Source organism: Chelonia mydas, chromosome 19 (assembly GCF_015237465.2).
Source record: "Chelonia mydas isolate rCheMyd1 chromosome 19, rCheMyd1.pri.v2, whole genome shotgun sequence".
In the NCBI taxonomy this organism is placed as follows: domain Eukaryota; kingdom Metazoa; phylum Chordata; order Testudines; family Cheloniidae; genus Chelonia; species Chelonia mydas.
This window is the reverse complement of record NC_051259.2, coordinates 15,101,455-15,129,354: the sequence shown is the minus strand read 5'-3', so window position 1 is coordinate 15,129,354 and position 27,900 is coordinate 15,101,455. Positions and strand designations below refer to the sequence as shown.

The following is a 27,900-nucleotide window of genomic DNA, read 5'->3' as shown; positions in this document are numbered from 1 at the left end:
CGTTCTGTGGAGATGGGGTACATGGGCAGAGGAGAGGGGGACACCCTGACATCAGCGCCCCCCACCTTTCCCCGTTCTGCACAGCAAGCAGGAGGGTCCCAGGAGCAGCTGGCCAGGGGCTCCAAGGCAGAGGGCCGGAGCAGCACAGCTGCAGAGCAGTGTAGGGAGGGGCACCTGAACACATGTCGCCAGATGTGCGCTTCACTTGATTGACTCTTGGGCCGCTGCGCAGCTTAGAGGAAACACCACTCTTACTTCTCCTTTTGAATATTTGGAATGGTTTAGAGGGAGTGTGAGATGCCATGGTCTCCTGTGCCACCAGTATGTATGAAGACTATGTTCAGCTATGTTCAGCTGCATGCAGCTTCCTCGATTTATGCAGTTTCTTCCAGCAGTAAGATAACCCAATGCCAAAAAGAAACACACAGGTAAGCACCTGACTTTACCTTAATCCAAGGAAGACAAGGATACTGGGAACAAAGAAGCATTTAGAGGACCTTACCAATACTCTAACCTCACCAACAATTTGAAAGTATCAGCTCACAAATTGTCAAAGTAGTGCGAAGACTTGGGATCATGCTGGGCCCCTCCGTAATGTTGGAGACACAAGTGGGTGAGGAATGTCTTCCCAGATTTGGACTTTTTCCTGACAAGGGTTTAGCTACTGTGATCTGTGTTTTTGCCACCTCCAGGTTGTTGTACTGCAACTCATTGTATTTGGCATTAAAGGTTATACTACATGATAGCTGTAACTGGAACAGCACACAGCCGCAAACCTGTTAAGCAACAATGGCTGTGAGATATTGAAGACTACTTCCCCGTTTGTGACCCACTCATCTGGAGAGGCCTCAAACAAGACGCTGCATTTCCATTAATGAAGAGCATTCTCAGCAGTGGGGGCACCAAAAATAAACTCATTGCCAAACTGTGCCCAAGCCTGTCTGTATTCATACCAGAATGCAAAATTCCCCTTTTTTGCTAAAGCTTCTTCAGTAATGACTTTCCTGTACTCTCTGAAATTAATTATCCTTTAGGAGACGGACGCAAATGCTGGTTTTAGTTTAGTTGTGACCGGCACTTAGGTACCATGACGATGGACACCTTAAAAATAAGAAGTTTGGCTAGTTTGTAAAGCATGTTGTACTCCGCTCACTAAAGTGCTGTGTAGACTGCAGCCTCTTCAGGGCAGGTGATATCTGACTCTGTTTGTAAAACAGTAAATTTGCAATGCTATGTATGAGTTTTTTAACCATGATCAAGATACTATAAAAGGACAGAGCGTCTATTTGTGGGATTTTCCATGGCGTTCTCGCCCTGCTGCTATAGTCTCTCAAATGGCATCACCATCTTGTGTCACAATATGAGCCTACTTGCTTAATATCTAAATCAGCCACTTACTTAATTTGCCCAGTTTATAATCATGTATCAATGGGAATCCTTACGTCATCATGTCCCTTAAGTGTGGAATTATACTTCATTTTAACCTTTTTAAATGCTCCATGTTGCCATTTTAAAAACTAAGTTAAAAGAAATGCATTTGCCCCTTAACTGTGCCCAACTATTGGTGTTAGCCTAATTGTGCAATGACCTTGTATTCGCTGAAAGAATACAATAGAAGTATAAGTTATGTTTTTTCAGCAAGTTGGCTGGCTCCCATGCTCAACTCAGGCCCATTTTAATTTAAAACTTTAAATATTTTCTGTTCAGAGATTTGCTTTTTACCTGTTGAACTTTCGTACTGCAGGGCTGATCAGAAATGGATGATTTTCCTTTAACAGAATTCTTTATCACAACTGAAAGCACTTACATGAAAAAATTCTTATGGTCAAAGTCTATTCCTTAATTTTACACCTTGCTAATTGCTGTGTCTGTTGCCAAGCCATTTTTAAGTTTGGGTACAGCAGCTCTTGATAGCTTGGAGGCTGGAGGAGTTGTTTAACATCATCCATCAAATTGTTAAATGCTGTATTCTAATGATTTTACACACGTTGAACAAAAACAGATACTGTAATCTCCATATGAAGGCAGGGCTGTTCTTCAGTGTTCTGATGTTTTGGTATGCTCTGTTAATACTAGGCAACTTTGTGCAGATAACCACTACAAAGGCAGAGAGAAGGTTGTTTGAGTGATAGTCAGTGAAAATGTTTGTATCAGTATTTTGTACAGGCCGAGCTTGTGATTCACTTCAAAATTATAAAAAAAAAAACAAAAAACACTTTGGGATGTAAAGTTCTTGAAGAAAAGGTGGATTGATTTAAAAAATTGATTTTAAGCAACTTTTCTGTTTGTACCTCAGTTCTTTTCTAAACAAAAATGCATTCTCATTTGTAGATGTAACCATTAAAACATGTTGATTTACAACTAAATAGTACCTTTACGCTCGAGTTGGTATATCTTTTTACTGCTTAGGAGGGCACACTATAAGTATATACATTTATTTTAAGCAAATATATAGCTTAATATTTTCAGACTCTTACTAATTGTGCTTCTTTAATATGTTAGAAAATGGTGAATGAATATTCACAATTTGAGAACTGAGCCAGTCACCTCAGAAAGGGAGAGGCTATAAAATAGGAGCATGAGATCACCCGGGTGTGCTCAGTGGATGATCTTAATCAGGTACATGATGGTGTCTCCTGAAGTCAGAGGCCAGATCCCAAGTCTGTGATGATACTCTTGCACCCAGTAGGACAGCCCTTGGGCCCCCCAGAGGATCAAGCCCTTACTACAGTATATGACCTATTGTGTCCTATTTATAAAGCTTGACCTCAAAATTTAGATGTTTTCCCCCCGATTCTTTTCCTGTTTCTTGAAAAACAGTCTATAATTTTTTTTTTTGATAGAGGCTCATGGATTTAGCATATTTTATTTTTTATTTAAATGTTTTAAGAGATTATAATTTTAGGCCTTAACAGATTTTGTATTAAATTCAGATGTTCTAAAAAGGTTTATTTTTTAAAAGAAAAAAAAGTATTATAATTTAAATGGTAAAATGAAATTAAATAAATAATGAGATTAAACTAGCTAGGGACATAAAGAGTAAAAAAGGAAACATTTTACAAATAAGTTAGAAGCAAGAGGAAGATCAGGGACAGGGTAGGCCCATTACCCAGTGAGTCAACAATGTAATACTGTTGCCAAAAAAACAAACAAAAAACCGAACATAATTCTGGACTGTATTAGAGGAGTGTTGTAAGCAAGACACAAGGAGTAATTCTTCCGTTCTGCTCAGTACTGATAGGGCCTCAACTGAAGTTTTGTTTGCGGTTCTGGGAACCACACTTTGGGAAGGATATGGACAAATTGAAGAAAGTTCAGAGAAGAGCAATGAAAATTATTAAAGATCTACAAAATATACCTAGGAGGAAAGATTGAAAAACTTGTGTTTGTTTAGATTGGAGAAGAGAAGACTGAGTGTGGACATAAGCTTCAATCAAGTACATAAAAGGTTGTTATAAAGAGGAGGGCAATAAATTGTTCTCCTTATCCACTAAAGGCAGGACAGGAAGTAATTGGCTTAAGTTGCAGCAAGGGAGATTTAGTTTAGATATTAGGAAAAACTTCCTAACTATAAGGGTAGTTAAGCACTGGAACAAATTGCCCAGGGCAGTTGTAGAGTCTCCATTGTTGGAGATTTTTAAGAACAGACTTGACAAACACTTCTCAGGAATGGTCCAGATCAGGGGTTCTCAACCCTTGTATTTCTGAGGCTCCCCCCAATATGGTATAAAAACTCTGGGGTCCATCTGTGCCACAACAACTGTCTTTTTTTCAGCCCCACCGCAGCTTCAGACCCGCTGCCACAGGGACTCGAGCTTCGGCTTTCTGCCCTGGGCCCTGGCCAGTCTAATGCCTGCCCTGTGTGGTGGCTTCCTTGAAACCTGCTCGCGGCCCCAAGGGGGCTGCGGACCTCTGCTTGAGAATAGCTGGTCTAGAAAATTCTTAGTTTTGCCTCAGAGCAGGGTACTGGACTAGGTGACTTATCAAAGTCCCTTCCAGACCTACATTTCTGTGATTCTGTGACTAAAGATCGCTTGCTATGGTGTTTAAGAACCTGTTGTTTAGGACTGCATAAGGGTATTCCCCTACTCCTAACCTTTAACTGGACAGGCATGCCGAGATGTTTATATGCAATTGTATTTGAGAAAAATTAAACACATAATGATTCATAGTGTAAAAATCTCCCTCCCCACTTGTTTCATTGCATGGTTTTGCTGTAATTGCGATTTGTAAGTTGTTTGCAAAATATATTAAATTTGATATAAAAAAAAAAGACTAGAGGTTTTCATTAACCCACAGCGTTTAAAAGATCAGTTGAAAGTTCAAAATATCAAACATTAAAATTAAGAATCTAATTTTTGATCCTAAAACTAATTTATCTTCCATTAAAAAGACAAAATGACATTGACCTCTTAAAAATTCAACAAAGGTTGAACCTGGTCATTTACAATACTTCTCTCTGGGGGTAAAAAAAAGCCAGCTCTTGAGGCTACAGTCCCATTTGTTCCGGAGGATGAGATTGTTTTTAGGAGTATTGGTGTTTAAAGTGACCTGAAAAATTATGACTCCAACAACTAACTGGCAATTTTCTTAAACACAAGTGCTTCTCTTTTGACTCTTAAGTCAGTATTTTAAACTGATTATTTTTTAAAGCAGATTTTGCTGAAGGTGTAAATAGAGAATTTGCTGAACCAAACACTACATTTTATGTAACCTCCATGGTGGAAAAAATCTGGCAACTGGAAGCTCCTGAAGGGTGTTCAGTTTCATTGTAAACCAACAAAGAGTATTTTATTGAAAGAGCATAGCCTATGTGATTCTCCTTTGTCTCCTTAGTTCATGCGTGTGCACGCCCACACTCTGCCTTATTTCGCTTCCTTTGGCGTCACAGGGGGTGTGGTTTATTCAGAACACTACATCATATTACATTTACAGGTACCATCCTATTAAATGAGTGGCTCATTGCAGCTGAATTTTAATTTAGCAACTCTGTTTCACTTCATCTGAGAAATTCTGATTCTCAGTGTGGCTGGGTAATAGTCTTTTTCTGTACTGGAAATTCTGATGAGTTGAGGTGGTGGTGGAAGCAGAAGGAGAGACACAGCCAATAAATTCCTTCAGATCTGTGGCTAGTAGATACTTAATGACTATTTTAACACACAACGCTAGTGGAAGGCTTGGAAAATCTTGCCCTGTTTGTAAATGCTTCACCTCCCTATCACTGTCTTTAGCTGTGCTGGAATTACTACTACTTGTACACAGAAGTTGGTGAAGCAGCTGCAAGTTGTACTCTGTTAATTCTCCTCCCCCCCCCCCCCCCCCCACCTTGTTTCTGTGCCTGTTGCCTAATTATGTTTAGATTGGTTTCAGAGTAGCAGCCGTGTTAGTCTGTATTCGCAAAAAGAAAAGGAGTACTTGTGGCACCTTAAAGACTAACAAATTTATTTAAGCATAAGCTTTCGTGAGCTACAGCTCACTTCATCGGATGCATTCAGTGGAAAATACAGTGGGGAGATTTATATACATAGAGAACATGAAACAATGGGTGTTACCATACACACTGTAAGGAGAGTGATCACTTAAGATGAGCTATTACCAGCAGGAGGGGGGAGGGGAGCCTTTTGTAGTGATGATCACTACAAAACGTTTTTTTCCCTCCCCCGCCCCCCAGCTGTCTTGCTGGTAATAGCTCATCTTAAGTGATCACTCTCCTTACAGTGCGTATGGGAACACCCATTGTTTCGTGTTCTCTATGTATATAAATCTCCCCACTGTATTTTCCACTGAATGCATCCGATGAAGTGAGCTGTAGCTCACGAAAGCTTATGCTCAAATAAATTGGTTAGTCTCTTAGGTGCCACAAGTACTCCTTTTCTTTTTATGTTTAGATTGTAAGCTCTTGGGGCTGGGGACTTCTTTAAAAAAATACAGATGTGTACAGTACGTATCACTATAGGGGATCCGTGTTAGGTGCTTCAGGGCACTACTGCAATACAAGTAATATTCCAGAGATTAGAGAATTGCTTTGACTATGTTATTGGGAACTAAATATCTCAAGGAGTTTGTAATAGAGCCATTCAGTCTCCATAAAGACATTTAAAAAATGGATAAAGAACCGATTTGCTTCTAGGTTGCTGGTTGGTATACTATAGTGATCAGAAGTTTCTACCCTCCTGCTTCTTGTCGTCTGTCTGAAATGACCTAGGCTTAGTCCAGTTCCAGAGGACAAATTATCCATTTAACAAAAACCACCTCCACAAATGACCCGGTTGTTTGACTCTCTCTTAGCAGAAAGATGAACGATTGATTGCATGGGCCATGGAGAGTGAACTGTCTTCTCCTCCCTAGAGTTGATTCTCCAGATTAGTTTTGGAGCACGTTGGAGGGCAGTATGGGGTATGCTCGCACTTTTCCTTCCTGTTCCTCACCTGTAGTGTGAATAACTAAGACTAGTCTGTAAGGCTGTCAATCCAGCACCTTTTTGAGACCTAGATTCACCCACAAACTCGTTTGTTTGTTTTTTTAAAAAAGTTCGATACTGTCCCCCTAATACTTTTCTTGGATAGATATTTCCCTTGCCGCTTACCAGCTGTAATAGTAACTGGTTGTATTAGGGGTTAAACCAGAGTATAAAGGACCAGAAAGGGAAAACTAGGGTATGTTCTTCCCATGGAGCTACGGGTGCAAATAGAGCAAGGTGTCTGCCTTCTACAGTTGCATTGTATTTAAAGGAAGGAGATGAAAAGGGGGGCTAGTGCCCCCAAATAGAATGCTAATTTTGAGATCATTAAATTTTTGGCAAGGGGGAATGCCTTGTATGTGAAAATGGGAGAGAGTAAATTGGAAAATTCAGAGGAGACTATTAAATGGATGAATGGTCTTGGCCAGACAATGGCATGCAAGATAGAAACCATATTGAAGTGAGTGGGGCTTCATACATTGAACTGAAGGAGAATCCAATTAAAAGTATGGTTCTGGAGAACTGGGACTTTCGAATTTCTGGTGCAGAAAGCCAATGTCCGATAGTGTTATACCATCTTGGTTTTGAATCTAGGAAAGGAAATAATCCTCATCTTGTGCTGAAAGGAGCCTTTCAGAGTCTGATTTCAGAGTACGTACAGTACTACAAAGCACTTCAAATGTATCTTTATTTCACTATTGGTAGTTAACCTGTTTTAAAGAGTAGTGGAGATACTGCAGGATTTTTAATATCTAATAATGACTGAAGTGGTGTTTCAAGAACTGTGGGGTATAGCTTAGCTTGTTCTTACAAATTCAGAAGCATGACTTCTTACATAACTGAATTTGTTTGTGGCAAGACAGTGGCAAAAAGGAAAGCTTTGACTGCATGATGAGGTAGAAGGAGAAGCTGGGCTATGGCAGAACTTACCGAAGTGCATGCCTTCAGTAAAAGAGGAACTGCAATACTATTGAGTAGTCTCAGCTTCCTAGATTTATCTATATTTATATCCCGTTTGGGTGCCATTCTGATGCATGGCCTTTCATTACTCAAGATAGAGAAATTGAGGTTTTGTCTGTGTTCCTGTGTGTACACTAATCTTCCTGTAGGAAAATCACAAACCTTTCAAAGGCTCTTGGAGCCAACAGGTCTCTGTGCTGGGACCCAGAGCACTCCATGCCATCTGGCATTGCCACCAATTGGTGCACATCATCATATAATTGGACACTTCATATTTTGGACCTTGAAGCTCCTTGCAAGTTAGTTCATGACCATTACTGACCATGATCTCTTTTTTTATATCCTCTGATTTGCGTGTGTGATCTGTTTGTTGTATTTTCCACCTCCAGCATGATGGTGCTTTTGTTTCTTCCTCTCTCTGCACCACCTCTTTGGAGCATTTGTTCGGTGGTAATGGTACGTGTGGAGTGAATCACGTACAATAATTCCTGCTGCCCCCTGAGTTTTCCCCTTTGAAGTATATAGATTAAGACTTGTGGTTATAAACAGCAGTGCTGCTAATTTCCATTTTGTTCATTAGTTTATTTAAATTTGTTCTGTGCCTGCTACTTGTGCAGGCTTTCCCCTAGCAAAGCTTTTGACACGGTCTCCCACAGTATTCTTGCCAGCAAGTTAAAGAAGTGTGGGCTGGATGAATGGACTATAAGGTGGATAGAAAGTTGGCTAGATTGTCGGACTCAACGGGGAGTGATCAATGGCTCCATGTCTAGTTGGCAGCCGGTATCAAGTGCCCCAAGGGTTGGTCCTGGGGCCGGTTTTGTTCAATATCTTCATAAATGATCTGGAGGATGGTGTGGATTGCATCCTCAGCAAGTTTGCAGATGACACTAAACTGGGAGGAGAGGTAGATATGCTGGAGGGTAGGGATAGGATAGAGAGGGCCCTAGACAAATTGGAGGATTGGGCCAAAAGAAATCTGATGAGGTTCAACAAGGACAAGTGCAGAGTCCTGCACTTAGGACTGAAGAATCCCATGCACTGCTACAGACTAGGGACCGAATGGCTGGGCAGCAGTTCTGCAGAAAAGGACCTAGGGCTTACAGTGGACGAGAAGCTGGATATGAGTCAGCAGTGTGCCCTTGTTGCCAAGAAGGCCAATGGCATTTTAGGATGTATAAGTAGGGGCATTGCCAGCAGATCAAGGGACGTGATCGTTCCCCTCTATTCGACATTGGTGAGGCCTCATCTGGAGTACTGTGTCCAGTTTTGGGCCCCACACTACAAGAAGGATGTGGAAAAATTGGAAAGAGTCCAGCGGAGGGCAACAAAAATGATTAGGGGACTGGAATACATGACTTATGAGGAGAGGCTGAGGGAACTGGGATTGTTTAGTCTGCAGAAGAGAAGAATGAAGGGGGAACTGATAGCTGCTTTCAACTACCTGAAAGGTGGTTCCAGAGAGGATGGATCTAGACTGTTCTCAGTGGTAGCTGATGATAGAACAAGGAGTAATGGTCTCAAGTTACAGTGGGGGAGGTTTAGGTTGGATATTAGGAAAAACTTTTTCCCCTGGGAGGGTGGTGAAACACTGGAATGTGTTACCTAGGGAGGTGGTGGAATCTCCTTCCTTAGAAGTTTTTAAGGTCAGGCTTGACAAAGCCCTGGCTGGGATGATGTAGTTGGGGATTGGTCCTGCTTTGAGCAGGGGGTTGGACTAGATGACCTCCTGAGGTCCCTTCCAACCCTGATATTCTATGATTCTGTGATTCTAAAGGGTTCAGTTTTGCTTGGCCAATGCCCTTCCATCTGTTTTCTTACTTTCAGAAATCATTCTTTTGTGGTTGCAGATCCTGTAATGGTCTCTTTCATTCAGTTGCTTCTCAGTGTAGCTTCTATAATAGGCTTGCCATGGCACCAAGACAGTAAAAAGAAAAGGAGGACTTGTGGCACCTTAGAGACTAACCAATTTATTTGAGCATAAGCTTTCGTGAGCTACTGCTCACTTCATGCATCGGATGAAGTGAGCTGTAGCTCATGAAAGCTTATGCTCAAATAAATTGGTTAGTCTCTAAGGTGCCACTAGTACTCCTACTCTAAGGAGAGTGATCAGGTAAGGTGAGCTATTACCAGCGGGGGAGGGGGGAACCTTTTCTAGTGATAATCAAGGTGGGCCATTTTCAGCAGTTGACAAGAACATCTGGGGAGGGGGGGAATAAACAGGGGGAAATAGTTTTACTTTGTGTAATGACCCATCCGCTCCCAGTCTTTATTCAAGCCTAAGTTAATTGTATCCAGTTTGCAAATTAATTCCAATTCAGCACTCTCTCGTTGGAGTCTGTTTTTGAAGTTTTTTTTGGTTGTAGTATTGCGACTTTTAGATCTGTAATCGAGTGACCAAAGAGATTGAAGTGTTCTCCGACTGGTTTATGAATGTTATAATTCTTGACATCTGATTTGTGTCCATTTATTCTTTTACGTAGAGACTGTCCAGTTTGGCCAATGTACATGGCAGAGGGGCATTCTTGGCACATGATGGCATATATCACATTGGTAGATGTGCAGGTGAACGAGCCTCTGATAGTGTGGCTGATGTGATTAGGCCCTATGATGGTATCCCCTAAATAGATATGTGGCCAGAGTTGGCAACGGGCTTTGTTGCAAGGATAGGTTCCTGGGTTAGTGGTTCTGTTGTGTGGTGTGTGGTTGCTGGTGAGTATTTGCTTCAGGTTGGGGGGCTGTCTGTAAGCAAGGACTTACAGTAGTGTTGTTTGGTGTTAGATACTCCACAGCATCATTGATTGTTGATTATGTATCTGAATATAACCTACCTTTTTATCTTTTGTAACTTTTTAAAGCGGTGCAGTATAGGGAATTCTGCTTTTCATAGGTGAGGTAGCAGTTTTATTATAGTACCTGTTTTGCTGTCCTTTGTGCAACCTATTACTCTTGATATCCAAATCCATGTACCTTCAAGTATCCGTTGTCCTGGAGAGGTTGTTTTACAATGTGTATCTGAATCAGATAAGACTTTAAGTTAAAAATACATACTAAACAAAAGTTGTATAGCTGCTTCTTCCTTCCCCCCAAATATAGATTTAAAAGCTGCTTATGCATATTTAAGCTTGCTTCATCAAATGTATCTCTTTGTCTTGGAGTGAATATTGGCTCTGTTATCCTGTAACGCCCTGAGTTAACACAAACCTTCTGCTAAATTATATAGACTTGAGCTGCTTAGCATTTCTAATATATAGGACACTTTGACTAGTCCTTCTAGTTCGTACTGTGCGGTAATCTAAATGAGAGATTCTCAAGTGTTTGTTAATCTTCCAGCTCCTTCCATTCTGTCCCGAATTCAGCAGATAGGCTTATTTATTGAACTCCTTGCTGTTACTGTGCTGCTTTTTCTCTCTCTCTGAATCACACCACTCCCATTGAGACAGAGGATTTAATTTAAAGATTGTACTGTTACTATCTAAGGCACGTAAGCAGCACTTGAAATTCCTCTTGCCATATGTAGTTGCCATAAGGCAGATGTTTGCTGAATGGAACTGCTATTTTTAAAAAGCATCTGTTATGCCTGGTATATGTTTGTGAAGTTTGTCCTTTTTGCTGTCACTACACTTTCCTGGAATTGATTTAACCTGAGGGTAGTTTTCTGTCCTGCTGCCCCTGAATTAGAAGAAAAGTTAAGCACCTTTTCAGAATAACATAAGCTGTGCAGAAGCAGTGGCTTAGAACTGTTCACTCTCATCACTGTTTACAAATATTGCCAAAGCATTAAGTACCCTTAACTCCCATGGAATGCACTGGGAGTTGAGGGCGCTGAGCACCTTATGGGATCAGACCCACAATATTTGCATGCGAGAGATGGAAATTCCCAGTCCCCCATATTGGAGTGAAGATTCTATAGGTAACTATATACAATTCAGATACAATTCTGATTCATTAAAACATGCTCTTCTGATGAGAGCATATCTTTCTTACTAACATTTGTTACAAATGGCTCTCATGCATAGAAATGTGAGAGTGCTAATGGGGTGTGTGTGTTATGCATCAGCCCTTTATGCCTATAGGATCCCTCCTATTTTTCTGAGTTACTTTATGCTTCCACAGGGTGTCACAATTGCTTCATCGCTCTCACCTTGGGAAAGCATAAGCACTCTGATTGATTGTAAAGTGTCTATCAGCTTGTTTTAACATGACTGATTTTTTTGGTTCCACAAGGAAAATGTTTATGGTTTACACTTGCACTTTTATGCTAAGATTAAACATGTTTGTTCCTTTTTATTTGCAGCAGCTGTTGCCAGGTAAAAAGTTTTGGGAAACTGATGATTCAAGCAAAGATGGACCAAAAGGGATATTTCTAGGAGATCAGTGGAGAGACAGTGCTTGGGGAACATCAGGTAACTTCCTCAGCAAGCTGGCTAATTCTGAATTTCACAGCTACCAAATATGTCAAAAACCTGGTTGTCTCTGATTATAGCTATTCATACCAGTCCTGTGTAAAACTGGAGTTAACAAAAAGATGAAAAAAATCACAAAAGGATCAGTAGAAATAGATAGGTTTTAAATAATTCTGAATGTAAGAAAATCCACATTCTTGTTCAGTTTTCACCAAACAGGGGTCCCAACTCACCAATGTGTTGCAGGAACATTTTAGATCTGTCATCAGGGCCAGATTAACCCATCAGTTCTGCACTCTGGACATTACAGCCTAGTCCATAGGATCACACAACCACTCAGGTTTGGCCCTTCTGATGTGATGGAGGGGTGGCTGGGCCAAACCTGAGTGACACTGTGACTTTGTGCACCAGGTTGCAATGTCCAGAGCGGGGAGTTGAGCTGAGACCTGTGGGACAGGAGCCACTGCGGTGGAGTAAGTGTGAGGTGGGTTCGCTCTCCACCTCACTTGACTCTCCTCCTCCCTCCCCTCCCATTCTGCTACAGGATATCCCCTCTTCACTGGGTCAGGATTAGGATTACAGTGCATATATGTAATGGTGGGTCTCAAAAAAAAAAAAAAAAAAGACACAGTATGGTGTGTTGCCTTAGTAAAACGTTTGGGAACTCCTGTTCTAATGTGTATTGTGGGAGGCATTCTTAAACCATTGTTTACCACTTTGTTTTGGGTTGTGTGCACCATGTGATAGTTTAAAAGAAAATTTTAGCAATCGTCACTCAGATATTTAGTCTACTAAATCATATATGTGTACATGTATAATATAGGTGGAACAGTTGCAATTATTATGGCTGCCTAACAATCAATTATAAATCCTCCAGTGCAGCCATTTCAGAGATTGAGGGTAGTGCAAAATGTGTTGTGAACATTTTAAAAAAAAAATCAACTTTTTAAAATCAATAGCTCCAGTGCCTCTGTGGTTTGAAGTAGGCAGACTGGAGCTGTTTGTTAGAGGCATGATCCAGTGATCAGAAAGGTGCCTTGACCAAATCTGAATACCTTTTCCACAAAGATAAGTTCTAAGTCACAGAAGTAGTCATTTGCACATGGTCTACAGAACATGTTAAGCCCTTTCTCAATTTTCTGTAAGTTCCATCTATACTGAGCATGCTCCCAGGCCCCACTGAGCCTCTTGCATTGTTTCCAAACAACTGGACAGATCTCTAGCTCCAGAAAGGACACCAGTAAAATTTACCCCAGTCTGCCTCTTTCCCCCATCAAAACGTCGCATGGCCTAGGGGAGGGTGTGCTGAGCCAAGAGACCATGAGTTCTAGGATAAAGTTTTCAGGGTCTACACTACAGAGTTTGGTCAATATAAAGCATCTTATGTCAACCTAATTCTGTAAGTGTCAACACTACAGCATTGCTCCCACCGATGTAAGTCCCCTCACTACACCGACCTAATAACTCCACCTGCGGGAGAGGCATAGCGCTCTAGGTTGATGTAGTTAGACTGATGCAGTGTCTGTATAAACACTGTTACTTACATCACCTGTCAGATCTGTGCCCTTCCAGCTGGGAGCTTCTCACTGAGCTGGGAGCCTGGGCTCTCATCCCCCAACACTGCTCCTCTTAAGTTGGTGCAAGCGCTCCTGGTAAGGACGCACACCACTGGCAGAAGGAGGATAGTGTGGACATGAAAAAACGCAGTAATTACTGCAGTGGCTGTAAGTCGACCTAACATAGGTTGACTTAATTGTGTAGTGTAGAGAAGGCATAAGTCACTTTTGAAAATAGGATGTAGGCTGCAACATCCCATCGACTTTTAATGAAACGTAGGCTCTGAAGTAATTTAAGCATTTGTGAAGATTGTACCCCTAGTCTTGCCTCTTTCATTGGCTAGTATTAATCTTCCCCTCTACGTCTCCGTCATTACTGTATCTATACCCTTACCTAGGAGGCAGGCAAGTAGTAGTTGTCCTTTTCCCCCTCTCTGTAGAAGTGAGATAACTGAGGGTCTGAGAGGTTGCGCATGGTCACTTTTGGCAGAGCTGGGTCTAGAACCTGGGAGGGAATTAATCAATTTGGGGGTGGGGAATATGAGATCATGTAGTTAGGCTGTATCAATTCATGCACACAAAGAGGCAAAATTAAGATTGCATGGACCATCTTCATTCTGGCATTTCTAACTTGAGTTCTGGACTTTGCAGCCTTAACAATCTTTCATTTGATTATCTTTTTTATGGATATATGAAAAAGATATTGGGAAAATAGTTTTTAGAAATAGCTTACCTTTTCAGCTTCTGTCAGTGATTGAGGCTGTTAAGCAGTGCAAGGCGCTAAGCACCCGTAAATCCTTTAGAAGCCAGTGGTGGTTGAAAGTCCTGAGTACTTTCAGGATCAGCTGCTTGAGGAGTATCTGATTTTCTGTGATATTTCCTAGCCATGGCCTCATTTGATGCAGATTAAGACAGTTCCCCACAACATGAGAAATCAGAAAATGTCAGGCTTTCTGTAAAAACAAAACAAAACTGCTCTTTATCAAAGATGTTTTCAGTAGTCACTGATAGGAAAGCCAGTCTCATCCACCCATGTGGACATCATCTAATTGTCAAAAAGGCAGCTGCTTTGTTTGTAAATTATAATTAAGACTCTCTACATAGCTTTTCTAGTGACTTGCTCATCTTTGTAATTGGATTGGAATCCCCTTTGGTCAGGGACTGTTTCTGTTCTGTACCATGGTCTGTGACTGGGGCCACTACATTGTAAGGTAGTACTACTAATAATGAATCTTAAAGATATGTATATGTGTTTGTTGTAGATCATTCTGTTTCTCAACCAATAATGGTTCAGAGAAGACCTGGTCAAGGCTTTCATGTGAACAGTGATGTCAACTCGGTGCTGTCGCCACGGTCAGAGAGCGGAGGACTTGGAGTTAGCATGGTGGAATACGTGTTGAGCTCATCTCCTGGGGATTCCTGTCTCAGAAAAGGAGGATTTGTAAGTGTGCCTGATTCTGAAATTTGGGTTTCCGTGATTTTTTCCCCGTCCATTTGTTGCTGTTTTTTACTTCCTTCCTGAAGACAGATATTCTACCTCTTGTGGGTGTTATGGTTGTATCCACCACCATGTCAAAAAGGGTAAGCCACCGATTTAGTTGTTGTTCATGCTTACGTAATGGGATATAGAAGAAAGAAATACAGCAGGAGTGAGATGGCCAGCCGTCTCTGATCCTGTTGGTGAACACACCTGCCATACTGAGACACTAGAAATACGATGTGCAAAAATACTTGGCTAAATGCTGGTGTTCTTGAATATTCTGTAAAGCATGCTTTGCTATGCGACTTGTTCTCTGTTTTCAAAAGTGTTGCAAAAATCACTGAACATTAGTGAGCTGTAGCTCACGAAAGCTTATGCTCAAATAAATTGGTTAGTCTCAGAGGTGCGACAAGTACTCCTTTTCTTTTTGCGAATACAGACTAACACGGCTGTTACTCTGAAGCCTGACATTACATGGTGGGAATTTATTCAAGGACTGTTCTCTTTTCTGCGACCAGTGTGCTGCTCCCCACAATGTACTTCTGGCAAAGAAGGGAATAGAGCAGCCAGCTCATACTACCTGTTAACTAGCGCCGCCCCCCCACCCCTTGGGTATATTCAAGTCCCATCCCACTGCAGTGGGAAGAAATCTTACACCCTCAAACTGCCAAGAGGGGATAGCTCTAAAACTCCCAGACATCTACTAGCTAGGGTTGATATAGGAGGGGTATGGTGGAGCACAGATGCCTCATCTATCATATCAGGTGTTGTACTCACTCCTACTAGTTGTTCTGAGTTTCCCATCAGAACATAGCTTCTGCGCCCTTCTGGAGAACCTCATTCCATAGAATCATAGGACTGGAAGGGACCTTGAGAGGTCATCTAGTCCAGTCCCCTGCACTCAAGACTTGACTAAGTATTATCTAGAACCATCCGTGAGAGCTGTTTGTCTAACCTGCTTTCAAAAACCTCTAATGAGAGATTCTACAACCTCCCTAGACATTTATTCCAGAGTTTAACTATCCTGATAGGAAGTTTTTCCTAATTTCCAACCTAAACCACCCTGCTGCAATTTAAGCCCGTTGTTTCTTGTTCTAACCTCAGAGGTTAACTAGAACAATTTTTCTCCTTCCTTCTTGTAGCAGCCTTTTATGTACCCCCTCACTCTTCCCTTCTCCAGACTAAACAAACCCAGTTTTTTCAATCTACCCTCATAGATCATGTTTGCTATCATTTTTGTTGCTCTTCTCTGGACTTTCTCCAGTTTGTCCACATCTTTCCTGAAATACAGTACCCAGAATGGGGGACAATACTCCAGTTGAGTCTGTATCAGCGTGGACTAGAGCCGAAGAATTACTTCTTGTGTCTTGCTTACAACTCTCCTGCTAGTACATCCCAGAATGATGTTTGCTTTTTTTTTTGCACCAGTGTTACACTGTTGACTCATATTTAGCTTGTGATCCATTATGATCCCCAGATCCCTTTCCACAGGACTCCTTCCTAGGCAGTCATTTCCCGTTTTGTACGTGTGCAACTGATTGTTCCTTCCTAAGTGGAGTACTTTGCATTTATCTTCATTGAATTTTATCCTATTTACTTCAGATCATTTCTCCAGTTTGTCCAGATTATTTTGAATATTAATCCTATCCTGCAAAGCACTTGTGACCCCTCCCAGCTTGGGATCGTCCACAAACGTTGTAAGTTTCTTTTTTTTTGTCAGCCCCTAATTAGTAGGTGCCTGGTAAATTGGTTGAGCCCTGGCTGTTAATAAGAAAGAAGTAGGTCTTGGATGCTGACAGGTATTTAGAAATCTGAAAAATGTGAAGGAAGCGGGGAAACGGTTACCTGATCTAATGTTGGAGCGTGGTCTAAGTGGTGTTTTATGATGAAAACAGCGGATTCTTCATACATGTCCTTACAATTCCAAATTCATAGAATGTAATTTACTATCTTTAAAGGAAAACTGCCCCAATATGATTGAAAGATAAGGTGGCTAAGGTAATAAGAACATAAGAGCAGCCACACTGGGTCAGACCAGAGGTCCATCTAGCCCAGTATCCTGTCTTTTGACAGTGGCCAATGCCAGGTGCCCCAGAGGGAATGAACAGAACAGGTAATCATCAAGTGATCCATCCCCTATTGCTGATTCCCAGCTTCTGGGGAAAAGACGCTAAGGACACCATCCCTGCCCATCCTGGCTAATAGCCATTGATGGACCTATCCTCAATGAACTTATCTAGTTCTTTTTTGAACCCTGTAATAGTCTTGGCCTTCCAAACATCTTCTGGCAAAGAGTTCCACAGACTGACTGTGCATTGTGTGTAAAAATACTTCCTTTTGTTTAAAACAAACATGCTGCCTATTTATTTCATTTGGTGACCCCTAGTTCTTGTGTAATGAGAAGGAGTAAATAACACTTCCTTCTTTACTTTCTCCACATCAGTCATGATTTTACAGACCTCAATCGTATCATGCCTTAGTCATCTTTTCTGAGCTGAAAAGTCCCAGTCTTATTAATGGTAGGTTTCAGAGTAACAGCCGTGTTAGTCTGTATTTGCAAAAAGAAAAGGAGGACTTGTGGCACCTTAGAGACTAACCAATTTATTTGAGCATGAGCTTTCGTGAGCTACAGCTCACTTCATCGGATGCATACTGTGGAATGCATCCGATGAAGTGAGCTGTAGCTCACGAAAGCTCATGCTCAAATAAATTGGTTAGTCTCTAAGGTGCCACAAGTCCTCCTTTTCTTTTAGTCTTATTAATCTCTCCTCATATGGCAGTTGTTCCATACCCCTAATCATTTTTGTTGCCCTTTTCTGAACCTTTTCCAAGTCCAATATATGTTTTTTGAGATGGGCGACCAGATCTACACACAGTATTCAAGATGTGGGCGTACCATGGATTTGTATCGAGGCAATATGATATTTTCTGTCTTATTATCTATCCCTTTCTTAAGGATTCCAAACCTTCTGTTCGCTTTTTTGACTGCCGCTGCACATTGAGTGGATGTTTTCAGAGAACTCTCCACAATGACTCCAAGGTTTCTTTCTTGAGTAGTAACAGCTACTTTACATCATTTTAAATGTATAGTTGGGATCATGTTTTCCAATGTGCATTACTTTGCATTTATCAACATTGAATTTCATCTGCCCTTTTGTTGCCTATGCATCCAGTTTAGAGAGATCCTTTTGTAGCTCTTCGCAGTCTGCCTGGGACTTAACTGTCTTGAGTAGTTTTGTGTCATCTGCAAATTTTCCCACCTCACTGTTTACCCCTTTTTCCAGATCATTTATGAATATGTTAAATAGGACTGGGCCCAGTACAAACCCCTGGGGGACACCACTATTTACCTCTCTCCATTCTGAAAACTGACCATTTATTCCTACCCTTTGTTTCCTATCTTTTAACCAGTTACCAATTCATAAGAGGACCTTCCCTCTTATCCCAAGACAACTTACTTTGCTTAAGAGCCTTTGGTGAGGGACCTTGTCAAAGGCTTTCTGAAAATCTACGTACACTATATCCACTGGATCCCCCTTGTCCACATGCTTGTTGACCCCCCTCAAAGAATTCTAGTAGATTGGTGAGGCATGATTTTCCCTTTACAAAAACCATGTTGACTCTTCCCCAATAAATTCTGTTCATCTATGTGTCTGACCATTTTGTTCTTTACTATAGTTTCAACCAGTTTGCCAGGTACTGAATTCAGCCTTACCAGCCTGTAATTGCTGGAGCCCTTTTTAAAAATTGGCGTCACATTTAGCTATCCTCCAGTCATTTTGGTACAGAAGCTGATTTAAATGATCGGTTACAGGCTACAGTTGTTAGTTCTGCAATTTCACATTTGAGTTCCTTCGGAACTCTTGGGTCAATACCATCTGGTCCTGGTGATTTATTACTGTTTAGTTGTTTCAGAAGTCCTCTGATGACAGCTCAATGTGGGACAGTTCCTCAGATTTTCCACCTAAAAAGAATGGCTCAGGTTTGGAAATCTCCCTCACATCCTGAGCCATGTAGACAGATGTAAATATCCTTTATTGGACCAACTTCTGTTAGTGAGCGCTTGTCTCTCTCTCCAACAGAAAGTTGGTCCAATAAAGGGTATTACCTCACCCACCTTCTCTCTAAAATCCTGGCACTGATGCTGCTACGACAACACTGCATACACCAAGAAGCTCAATGCACTATTATTAATGTGCAGAATAACTATCTATTATTGCCATATTTAAACTGTGAAATGAAGTTGAGAATGAGGGTCAGTCCTGAAACCAATAGGCTTGTTTGACGGTCCTGTTTGGGTGAGTAAAGGTTGCAGGATTGGGCCCAATTCAGATCCATAACTGAACTGGCATTTCCTATTTCTACTGGTGATGCTAATTAATAAAAATGCTGTTTTGCTGACTGGTGGCATCAGAAGAACTTTACTTTCTAAACACAAAATGTCTAGTTCAAATATGAAACAAGGTTCTCCCAGTAGATAATCTGTAGTAAGACAGGATGGAAACTTACTATAGTTTTCATGGGGTTCAGGCACCACTGGTGTCATGCGTGAACTACTTTTCCCTTATTTGTAGTAGTAGACTGTTAATGAATGCAGCTTTCTTTAGTGGAAAATATTTTCTCTGTGTGCTGTTTGAAGACATCGCCCCCTCCCCATACACAAATATGTGAAACTGTAGTATGGCCCATTGCAAACACATAAGCATGAGAGTAATTTTACTTATGTCCGTTGTCCCATTGAGCAAAATTTTAAAAAGAATGAGTCCCATTTTTCAAAAGTGACTGTAGGTTCTTAGAAGCCTAAGTCTTATTGAAAGTCACTTTAGATAAGCTATTACCAACAGGAGAGTGGGTTTGTGTGTTTGAGGGGGGGAGAGAACCTGGATTTGTGCTGGAAATGGCCCATCTGGATTATCATACACATTGTAAGGAGAGTGATCACTTTAGATAAGCTATTACCAGCAGGAGAGTGGGGTGGGGGGGTGGTATTTTTTCATGCTTTGTGTGTATAAAAAGATCTTCTACACTTTCCACAGTATGCATCCAATGAAGTGAGCTGTAGCTCACGAAAGCTTATGCTCAAATAAATTGGTTAGTCTCTAAGGTGCCACAAGTACTCCTTTTCTTTAAACTGCTAAATGCCTAGTCAGTTTTGAAAATAGAATGTGAGTGCTCTTGAAAATGTTACTCATTAAAGTAAATGTTTAATGTGTTAACAGAATTAGGCCCTGACTTACTACATAGAGGAAACTGTTAAATTGATTGTATGTAATGTTGTAAAATACACAAAGTAGACTTGGAAAGAAAAAAATACTCATTCCCTAATTGCTTCCAGTTATGATAATGTTAAATGTTACCTATTATTGTTACAAGTAAAAAATAACTTTTTAAGGGGACATGTCCCTTTAACTTTGTAATTTATTAAGGTAAAAATCCACGGGGAAAAAAGTAAACTTGATCTCAAAATGAATACATTAAAATGTTATATTTTTTCCAGGGTCCAAGGGATGCAGAGAATGATGAAAATGATAAAGGTGATAAGAAAAATAAGGGCACATTTGATGGCGATAAATTAGGAGATCTAAAGGAGGAGGGAGATGTGATGGATAAGACCAATGGTTTGCCTGTACAAAATGGGATTGATGCAGATGTCAAAGATTTCAGGTATATGCTTTGTTACCTGTGAATTAGTTTGTGTTGCATTTAATTTTGTTGGAAATCCTGCCAGAGCGCTGTCTTTTGTGCTGTCTGTACAGCACCTAACATAATGGAGTCTTGATCCAATAATAAGCCTTGTGGTGGCAATGCCAAAAAGACTGTTTTTTGGCTCAGGAATGTGTGTGTCGAGAGAGCGAGTTGACATGGCATCTTAGGCATTTTTTCCTGTGCAGAGGGAATCATTACAGAAGTTAGAGATGGAGAACACCTATTAGTTTTAGTCCGTCCATTGACCTGTGCAGGACTGGTTCCATACTATATATTTGTTTTTAAACATTTCATGCAATGGCATGAAAAGGTCAGTTATTTCCCTGCGGGAGACTGTCCCTAGATATTGTCCTTGCTTATGGACCATCGTCTAACTTTTAAAAAATTACATTTGTAGTTATGAAATCAGAATCTCCTGGAATTTGGGCTGTTAAACTGTGTGCTTGTTACTGTATAATTACCTACTTGCTATGCCGTGTTCTCTCTCAAAACTAATGAAAACTGCTATAGAATAAAATAAAATATTAGGTGCTGTGCGAAATGCATCCATTTTAACAATTGATCAAAAACCATTGGCCTTAGGATTACTATGAACCATTCCACATTTCAGTCCAGTCCTTGCATAATACAATTCGAATATTATGAGAGGAGCTTTAGGAATGTTTTAAGAGGTGATTTGTAGACCAGCAGCATTAACTTGTTGGAATAATTACCTAGCAGCTCTGCAAAGGTGACACACCTTTTGAAAAAATTCTAATTCTATCAGTTTTTAGAACTGTTGTCATGACTGGCTTCTCCTGACCTAGAAACGAACCATAGGAAGGGAAATAATGATAGTTGATTTCAGAAGGGAGAACAACTGAAATGGTTTAAGTTGGCACCAAAATAATCTTTCTTTTTTTTTCTTTTTTTTTCTTTTAATGAAGTGTTCAGGAAGGAGGGTCCATTGAAGTAAGTCAAGTCAGGTGGTGGAGTTAGGGATCTCCTTTTCTTGGATTCCTTATAACTACAAATGCAAGTCACAAAATGAGGAGAAGCTTATTTGTAGGTCAAACATTTATGAATTATAAATTGAATATCAGCAAAAGCATTTTAAAACAGGAGTGGAATTGCATACACGTTTCATAGAAAATTGCTTTTTATAAATGGGGTGGGGGAACACTTCAGAATATATCAGTGGACCTTTCATGAACCCATTTCTATGCAGGTGTTAGCAAATGTGTCCGCTGATTGGATCTGCCAGGAGACTACCATCTCGCTGTCTATTCTGATAATGTGGGGAAATCTCCAATTCCCATGTTAGCTCTCTGTTTTAGAGGGGTGATGTGTCATCACAGGAGAGCAGTCTTGTCCAAAAGATTTTCAACCAGTCACAGCTCCTTTTGTTTTTCTTGCTACCCAGTGAATTGCTACAAACCTTTTCCAAATCTGATTTGCTCAGCATGCAGCTAGAGTAGTTACAGTTTGAGAGGCTCGAGGCTCTATAGAGGCTATCTCCAGTTCTCTCTAAGTCAGTATTTCAGTTCTGTGGTGTACAGCACCTATTTATAACATATCTTTGTGGTGTTAATAGCTCAGAGTATCTAAAAATTGATAATTGAGTGGGCTAGGGTCTGTGTTCTGCTTAGGTGGCATAGCACATGAGGAGTTACACCTTCAGGATTCTAGTCTGGTCTGGGGTTTGGCATGATTCTGGAACTGCTCTATCTTATGCACGCTGCGGCATCTCTTTCTAGAGCTGTTTGGCAGCCCAGAATAGTCAGATTTCACAGTGCCCGTGCACAACCCTCAAAGGGCATGACAGGGCCATTATGCCAGGCCTGCACTTGATGGTTTTCCGGTGGGCTGCTTATGTTGCTTTGGCACTCTAAAAGAACCACATTGGAGCTCAGAATCAGAGCCAACGTTTGCTTTTGTTTTTCTTGCTATATGTGATTGTCTTTTTGCTTTATGCTCAAAATAGAATGGCCAGTTTCACTTTGCAGAATTGTAATGCTTATTGTGTTTGAGATCCTAATCTGAAGGATTATTATTTTTTATTATTATTAGTTTTTATTATTTTGGAGGGTGAGAGAGAGGGGGGGCTTCCTGTAGAAATGATAGGAGATGTTAGAGACAAATGCCTGTAATATTATACAGGCTTTGAACAACCATTTTCTCTTTTTCACTTCCCCATTTCTAAATCTTGATTAAACTCAGTGTCAGGGTTCATTAAATTTATATTCTAAATTTTCATAATGTGACAAATTGGTTGCTTGGTAAAGAGATCATGGGTTTTGTTTCCCAAATTGGGCCTATTTAAAGTGTCTTGGAGTTTAAATGTGGGGATGTTTTTTTAAATTTTGCTGACAATTGTTTATAGGCTATATTTTGATGGGGCTCACCAAAATCAGTGGCTGTGCAGTAAACGTAATTAGCTAACAAATATTCATTAAATTATATGATCAACATGTACCAAGATACTTAGATATCAAATGGTTCTATATAAAATTATTTAAATACAACCATCCTCATTTCAGTTCTGTTTGAAATGCATGCTGTTTGCCAAATGCAAAAGTGACAACATTGTTAGGAGGAAGGATAAGCATCTAGGAAAGCATCCGAAACATTGGAGAATGTTTGTTTTTTTTTAAAATGGCTTAATTCATTGCAGTCAGATGTCTTCATCTGTACAGACCTTTAGATAAAATAAATATTAATATGACCTCATTGATTTAACTATCTGTAGGAGAGAAACTGTTTCAGAGGAAATATGTTAGTAGCATACTTGGATTGTATGCTTAACTTGACCACATCTAACTGTTTCTTTTCAGAGCATTTGAGTTAAAAAGTATCTGCCAGTAATTCTGGTTGGCACTAGGGTCGGCTGTTAGTGATGCTAAATGATATGACGTTAACATTGCCAATAAGGTGTTGCCAGTTTATCTTTTTGAGCAGATACATTTTAGTGACACTTAACTTTTTGTTTTTGTGTAGCCGTACGCCTGGTAACTGCCAGAACTCTGCTAACGAAGTGGATCTTCTGGGTCCAAACCAGAACGGATCTGAGGGCTTAGCACAGCTGACTAGCACTAATGGTGCCAAGCCCGTGGAGGATTTCTCCAACATGGAATCCCAGAGTGTTCCCCTGGATCCCATGGAGCATGTTGGCATGGAGCCTCTTCAGTTTGATTACTCCGGCACTCAAGTACCTGTGGACTCAGCAGCAGCAACTGTGGGCCTCTTTGACTACAATTCTCAACAACAGGTAAACTATTCACACAGGTATTCCACCTCTTTCCTTCCCAGCCCTTCCAGTGGTCACATCTAACTCACTGGTTTGAGTCGCCCCAGAGGTAGCATGTTACTTCATTACTTGATTGGAGGCGCTGACTTACTTAGCCTAACAGGAACATTGTTCAATAATGAGTGAGGTTACATGTTCAGGACTCTGCTAAAGTGAGCCAGGTGCAGGAGACTTATCTGATCAGTGGCAAACAGAAAATGCCAAAATAACACATCTCGAGTAGCATTAAGCACATTTAATATCAGTAATTACAAAGCTGCATTGAGTTAAAATAGAAACCTACATGTTTGTTAGAGAAGGAAACAAACTGCTGCTGAATTATTGTGACTTCATACAGTTGATATTTGAAAAAGCTGCTTTCAAATAACAGACCAACAAAGGCAAAGAAACTGACTTAAGCCTTTGGGTACATTTGGGCCTAGATGTTGCAACACTGGTTGGGGACCTCTGGAATACCAAATCACTGTAGGGTAATTAAAGAAAAGTGTGAACTACATTGCTTTTGCTTGATCCTGGGTTAAGACAAAACGAGATCAGGATCCAGTGTAATTTCTGGGGACCTCCCCCTTACTTTTTTTCCTCAGCCCAAAAGGGTTCCTTCACCTTTCCTCCTACCCAGGCAGCCCAATCTGGTGCTTCCTGGACAGAGTAGTCCAGGGGTCGGCAACCTTTCAGAAGTGGTATGCCGAGTCTTCGTTTATTCACTATAATTTAAGGTTTTGTGTGCCAGTAATACATTTTAACGTTTTTAGAAGGCCTCTTTCTATAAGTCTATAATATATCACTAAACTATTGTTGTATGTAAAGTAAATACGGTTTTTAAAATGCGTAAGAAGCTTCATTTAAAATTTAAATTAAAATACAGAGCCCCCTGGACCGGTGGCCGGGACCCGAGCAGAGTAAGCGCCACTGAAAATCATGCCTTTGGCATGCGTGCCATAGGTTGCCTACCCCTGGACTAGTCCTTGATCTACGTTCTGGCCCCTTTTGAACGCTAGGTCTAGATTCAAGGATCCACTCTAAGTCTGCTCCTGTTCGTGCTGGTTTGTGTAACAACCGTAAACTTTTGTTCCTTTTCTTTTGTTGGTATTAAAGCCTTCAAAAAAATGTTACTGCTTAAAACAAAAACGTTGTCATGGCAGGCTGAAGAGCATGCATCTAGTCGCCAATTCATAAACCCTGTGTTGGTGGTGTGCCTCGCGAACAGTCAATGAAAGACTGCACTTCTCGGTAGCCCGTATGCTGTGTAATCTAGTAGCCCATAATGTTGTCTTGTTGTTTGAAATTTCTTTATACAAGATGTTTTTAGGGTTCACAAGGACAAATTGGTATTAGTAAAGCATATATTTAGTTCATAATTTAATGACTTTGAAAATGGCCAAACCAGTTTTATTTTTTAAATGTGGTATTAATCTCTTGAGTAAAAGCTTTGATGCAAAGAATCACCTCAGAAAACATTTTTATAATGAAACCTACACACTTGAAAACCAGTGTTTGCAGTGGAAATATTCACACAGTCCTAACTGTGGATCTGTGTTGGAGCTTATTAAGATTAATTTTAGGTTTCAGAGTAACAGCTGTGTTAGTCTGTATTCGCAAAAAGAAAAGGAGTACTTGTGGCACCTTAGAGACTAACCAATTTATTTGAGCATAAGCTTTCGTGAGCTACAGCTCATTTTCGACGTCTCCGACTCAAGGAATATTTCCAAAATACCTCTGAACAACATAATGATCCACAGAGGCCTGCCTACCAACATTACAAAAAGAAGGATTCTAGGTGGACTCCTCCTGAATCTACATACCACACAGACTATGCTGACAGCTTGTGCCACACGCTCTCAAAGAAACTGCGGAATCACCTGATCAACATCCTCTACAGCAAACAGGGGAAGATTAAGAATGAGCTCTCAAAAATGGATACTCTCATAAAAAACCAACCTTCCACACAAACTTCCTCGTGGCTGGATTTTACTAAAACTAGACAAGCCATTTACAACGCACACTTTACTTCTCTACAAAAGAAAAAGGACACTAAACTTTCTAAACTACTACAGGCTACAAGGGGCCACAGCAATGGTTCCCTCAACCCACCCAGCAATATTGTTAATCTATCCAACTATACTCTCAGCCCAGCAGAAGCTGCTGTCCTATCTCGGGGTCTCTCCTTCTGCCCCTCCACCCCCTCGAACATGATACAGTTCTGTGGTGACCTAGAATCCTATTTTCGACGTCTCCGACTCAAGGAATATTTCCAAAATACCTCTGAACAACATAATGATCCACAGAGGCCTGCCTACCAACATTACAAAAAGAAGGATTCTAGGTGGACTCCTCCTGAAGGTCGAAACAGCAGACTGGACTTCTACATAGAGTGCTTCCGCCGACGTGCATGGGCTGAAATTGTGGAAAAGCAGCATCACTTGCCCCATAACCTCAGCCGTGCAGAACACAATGCCATCCACAGCCTCAAAAACAACTCTGACATCATAATCAAAAAGGCTGACAAAGGAGGTGCTGTTGTCATCATGAATAGGTCGGAATATGAACAAGAGGCTGCTCGGCAGCTCTCCCAACACCACTTTCTACAAGCCATTACCCTCTGATCCCACTGAGAGTTACCAAAAGCATCTACAGCATTTGCTCAAGAAACTTCCTGAAAAAGCACAAGATCAAATCCGCACAGACACACCCCTGGAACCCCGACCTGGGATATTCTATCTACTACCCAAGATCCATAAACCTGGAAATCCTGGGCGCCCCATCATCTCAGGCATTGGCACCCTGACAGCAGGATTGTCCGGCTATGTAGACTCACTCATCAGGCCCTACGCTACCAGCACTCCCAGCTACCTTCGAGACACCACTGACTTCCTGAGGAAACTACAATCCATCGGTGATCTTCCTGATAACATCATCCTGGCCACTATGGATGTAGAAGCCCTCTACACCAACATTCCACACAAAGATGGACTACAAGCCATCAAGAACACTATCCCCGATAATGTCACGGCTAACCTGGTGGCTGAACTTTGTGACTTTGTCCTTACCCATAACTATTTTACATTTGGGGACAATGTATACCTTCAGATCAGCGGCACTGCTATGGGTACCCGCATGGCCCCACAGTATGCCAACATTTTTATGGCTGATTTAGAACAACGCTTCCTCAGCTCTCGTCCCCTAACGCCCCTACTTTACTTGCGCTATATTGATGACATCTTCATCATCGGGACCCATGGAAAAGAAGCCCTTGAGGAATTCCACCATGATTTCAACAATTTCCATCCCACCATCAACCTCAGCCTGGTCCAGTCCACACAAGAGATCCACTTCCTGGACACTACAGTGCTAATAAACGATGGTCACATCAACACCACCCTATACCGGAAACCTACTGACCGCTATTCCTACCTACATGCCTCCAGCTTTCACCCTGACCACACCACACGATCCATCGTCTACAGCCAAGCTCTGCGATACAACCGCATTTGCTCCAACCCCTCAGACAGAGACAAACACCTACAAGATCTCTATCAAGCATTCTTACAACTACAATACCCACCTGCGGAAGTGAAGAAACAGATTGATAGAGCCAGAAGAGTTCCCAGAAGTCACCTACTACAGGACAGGCCTAACAAAGAAAATAACAGAACGCCACTAGCCGTCACCTTCAGCCCCCAACTAAAACCCCTCCAACGCATTATTAAGGATCTACAACCTATCCTGAAGGATGACCCAACACTCTCACAAATCTTGGGAGAAAGGCCAGTCCTTGCCTACAGACAGCCCCCCAACCTGAAGCGAGTACTCACCAACAACCACATACCACACAACAGAACCACTAACCCAGGAACCTATCCTTGCAACAAAGCCCGTTGCCAACTGTGCCCACATATCTATTCAGGGGACACCATCACAGGGCCTAACAACATCAGCCACACTATCAGAGGCTCGTTCACCTGCACATCCACCAGTGTGATATATGCCATCATGTGCCAGCAATGCCCCTCTGCCATGTCCATTGGTCAAACTGGACAGTCTCTACGTAA

General features: G+C 41.2%; 1 protein-coding gene across 14 annotated transcripts in view; it reads left to right on the top strand.

The window, feature by feature from the left end:
• Window positions 1-27,900, top strand: part of PUM1 (pumilio RNA binding family member 1) — a 135,420-nt gene that overhangs the window by 44,932 nt on the left and 62,588 nt on the right. For 8 of the 14 annotated variants that reach the window (XM_037882043.2, XM_037882039.2, XM_037882045.2 and 5 more), the window contains 4 exons: window positions 11,715-11,823; window positions 14,642-14,820; window positions 20,357-20,523; window positions 23,542-23,812. In XM_037882043.2, the coding sequence (XP_037737971.1) occupies window positions 11,715-11,823; window positions 14,642-14,820; window positions 20,357-20,523; window positions 23,542-23,812 (726 nt within the window). The remainder of the gene's footprint in view (window positions 1-11,714; window positions 11,824-14,641; window positions 14,821-20,356; window positions 20,524-23,541; window positions 23,813-27,900) is intronic. The other 6 variants (XM_043532006.1, XM_043532004.1, XM_037882041.2 and 3 more) reach the window with 1 other exon arrangement.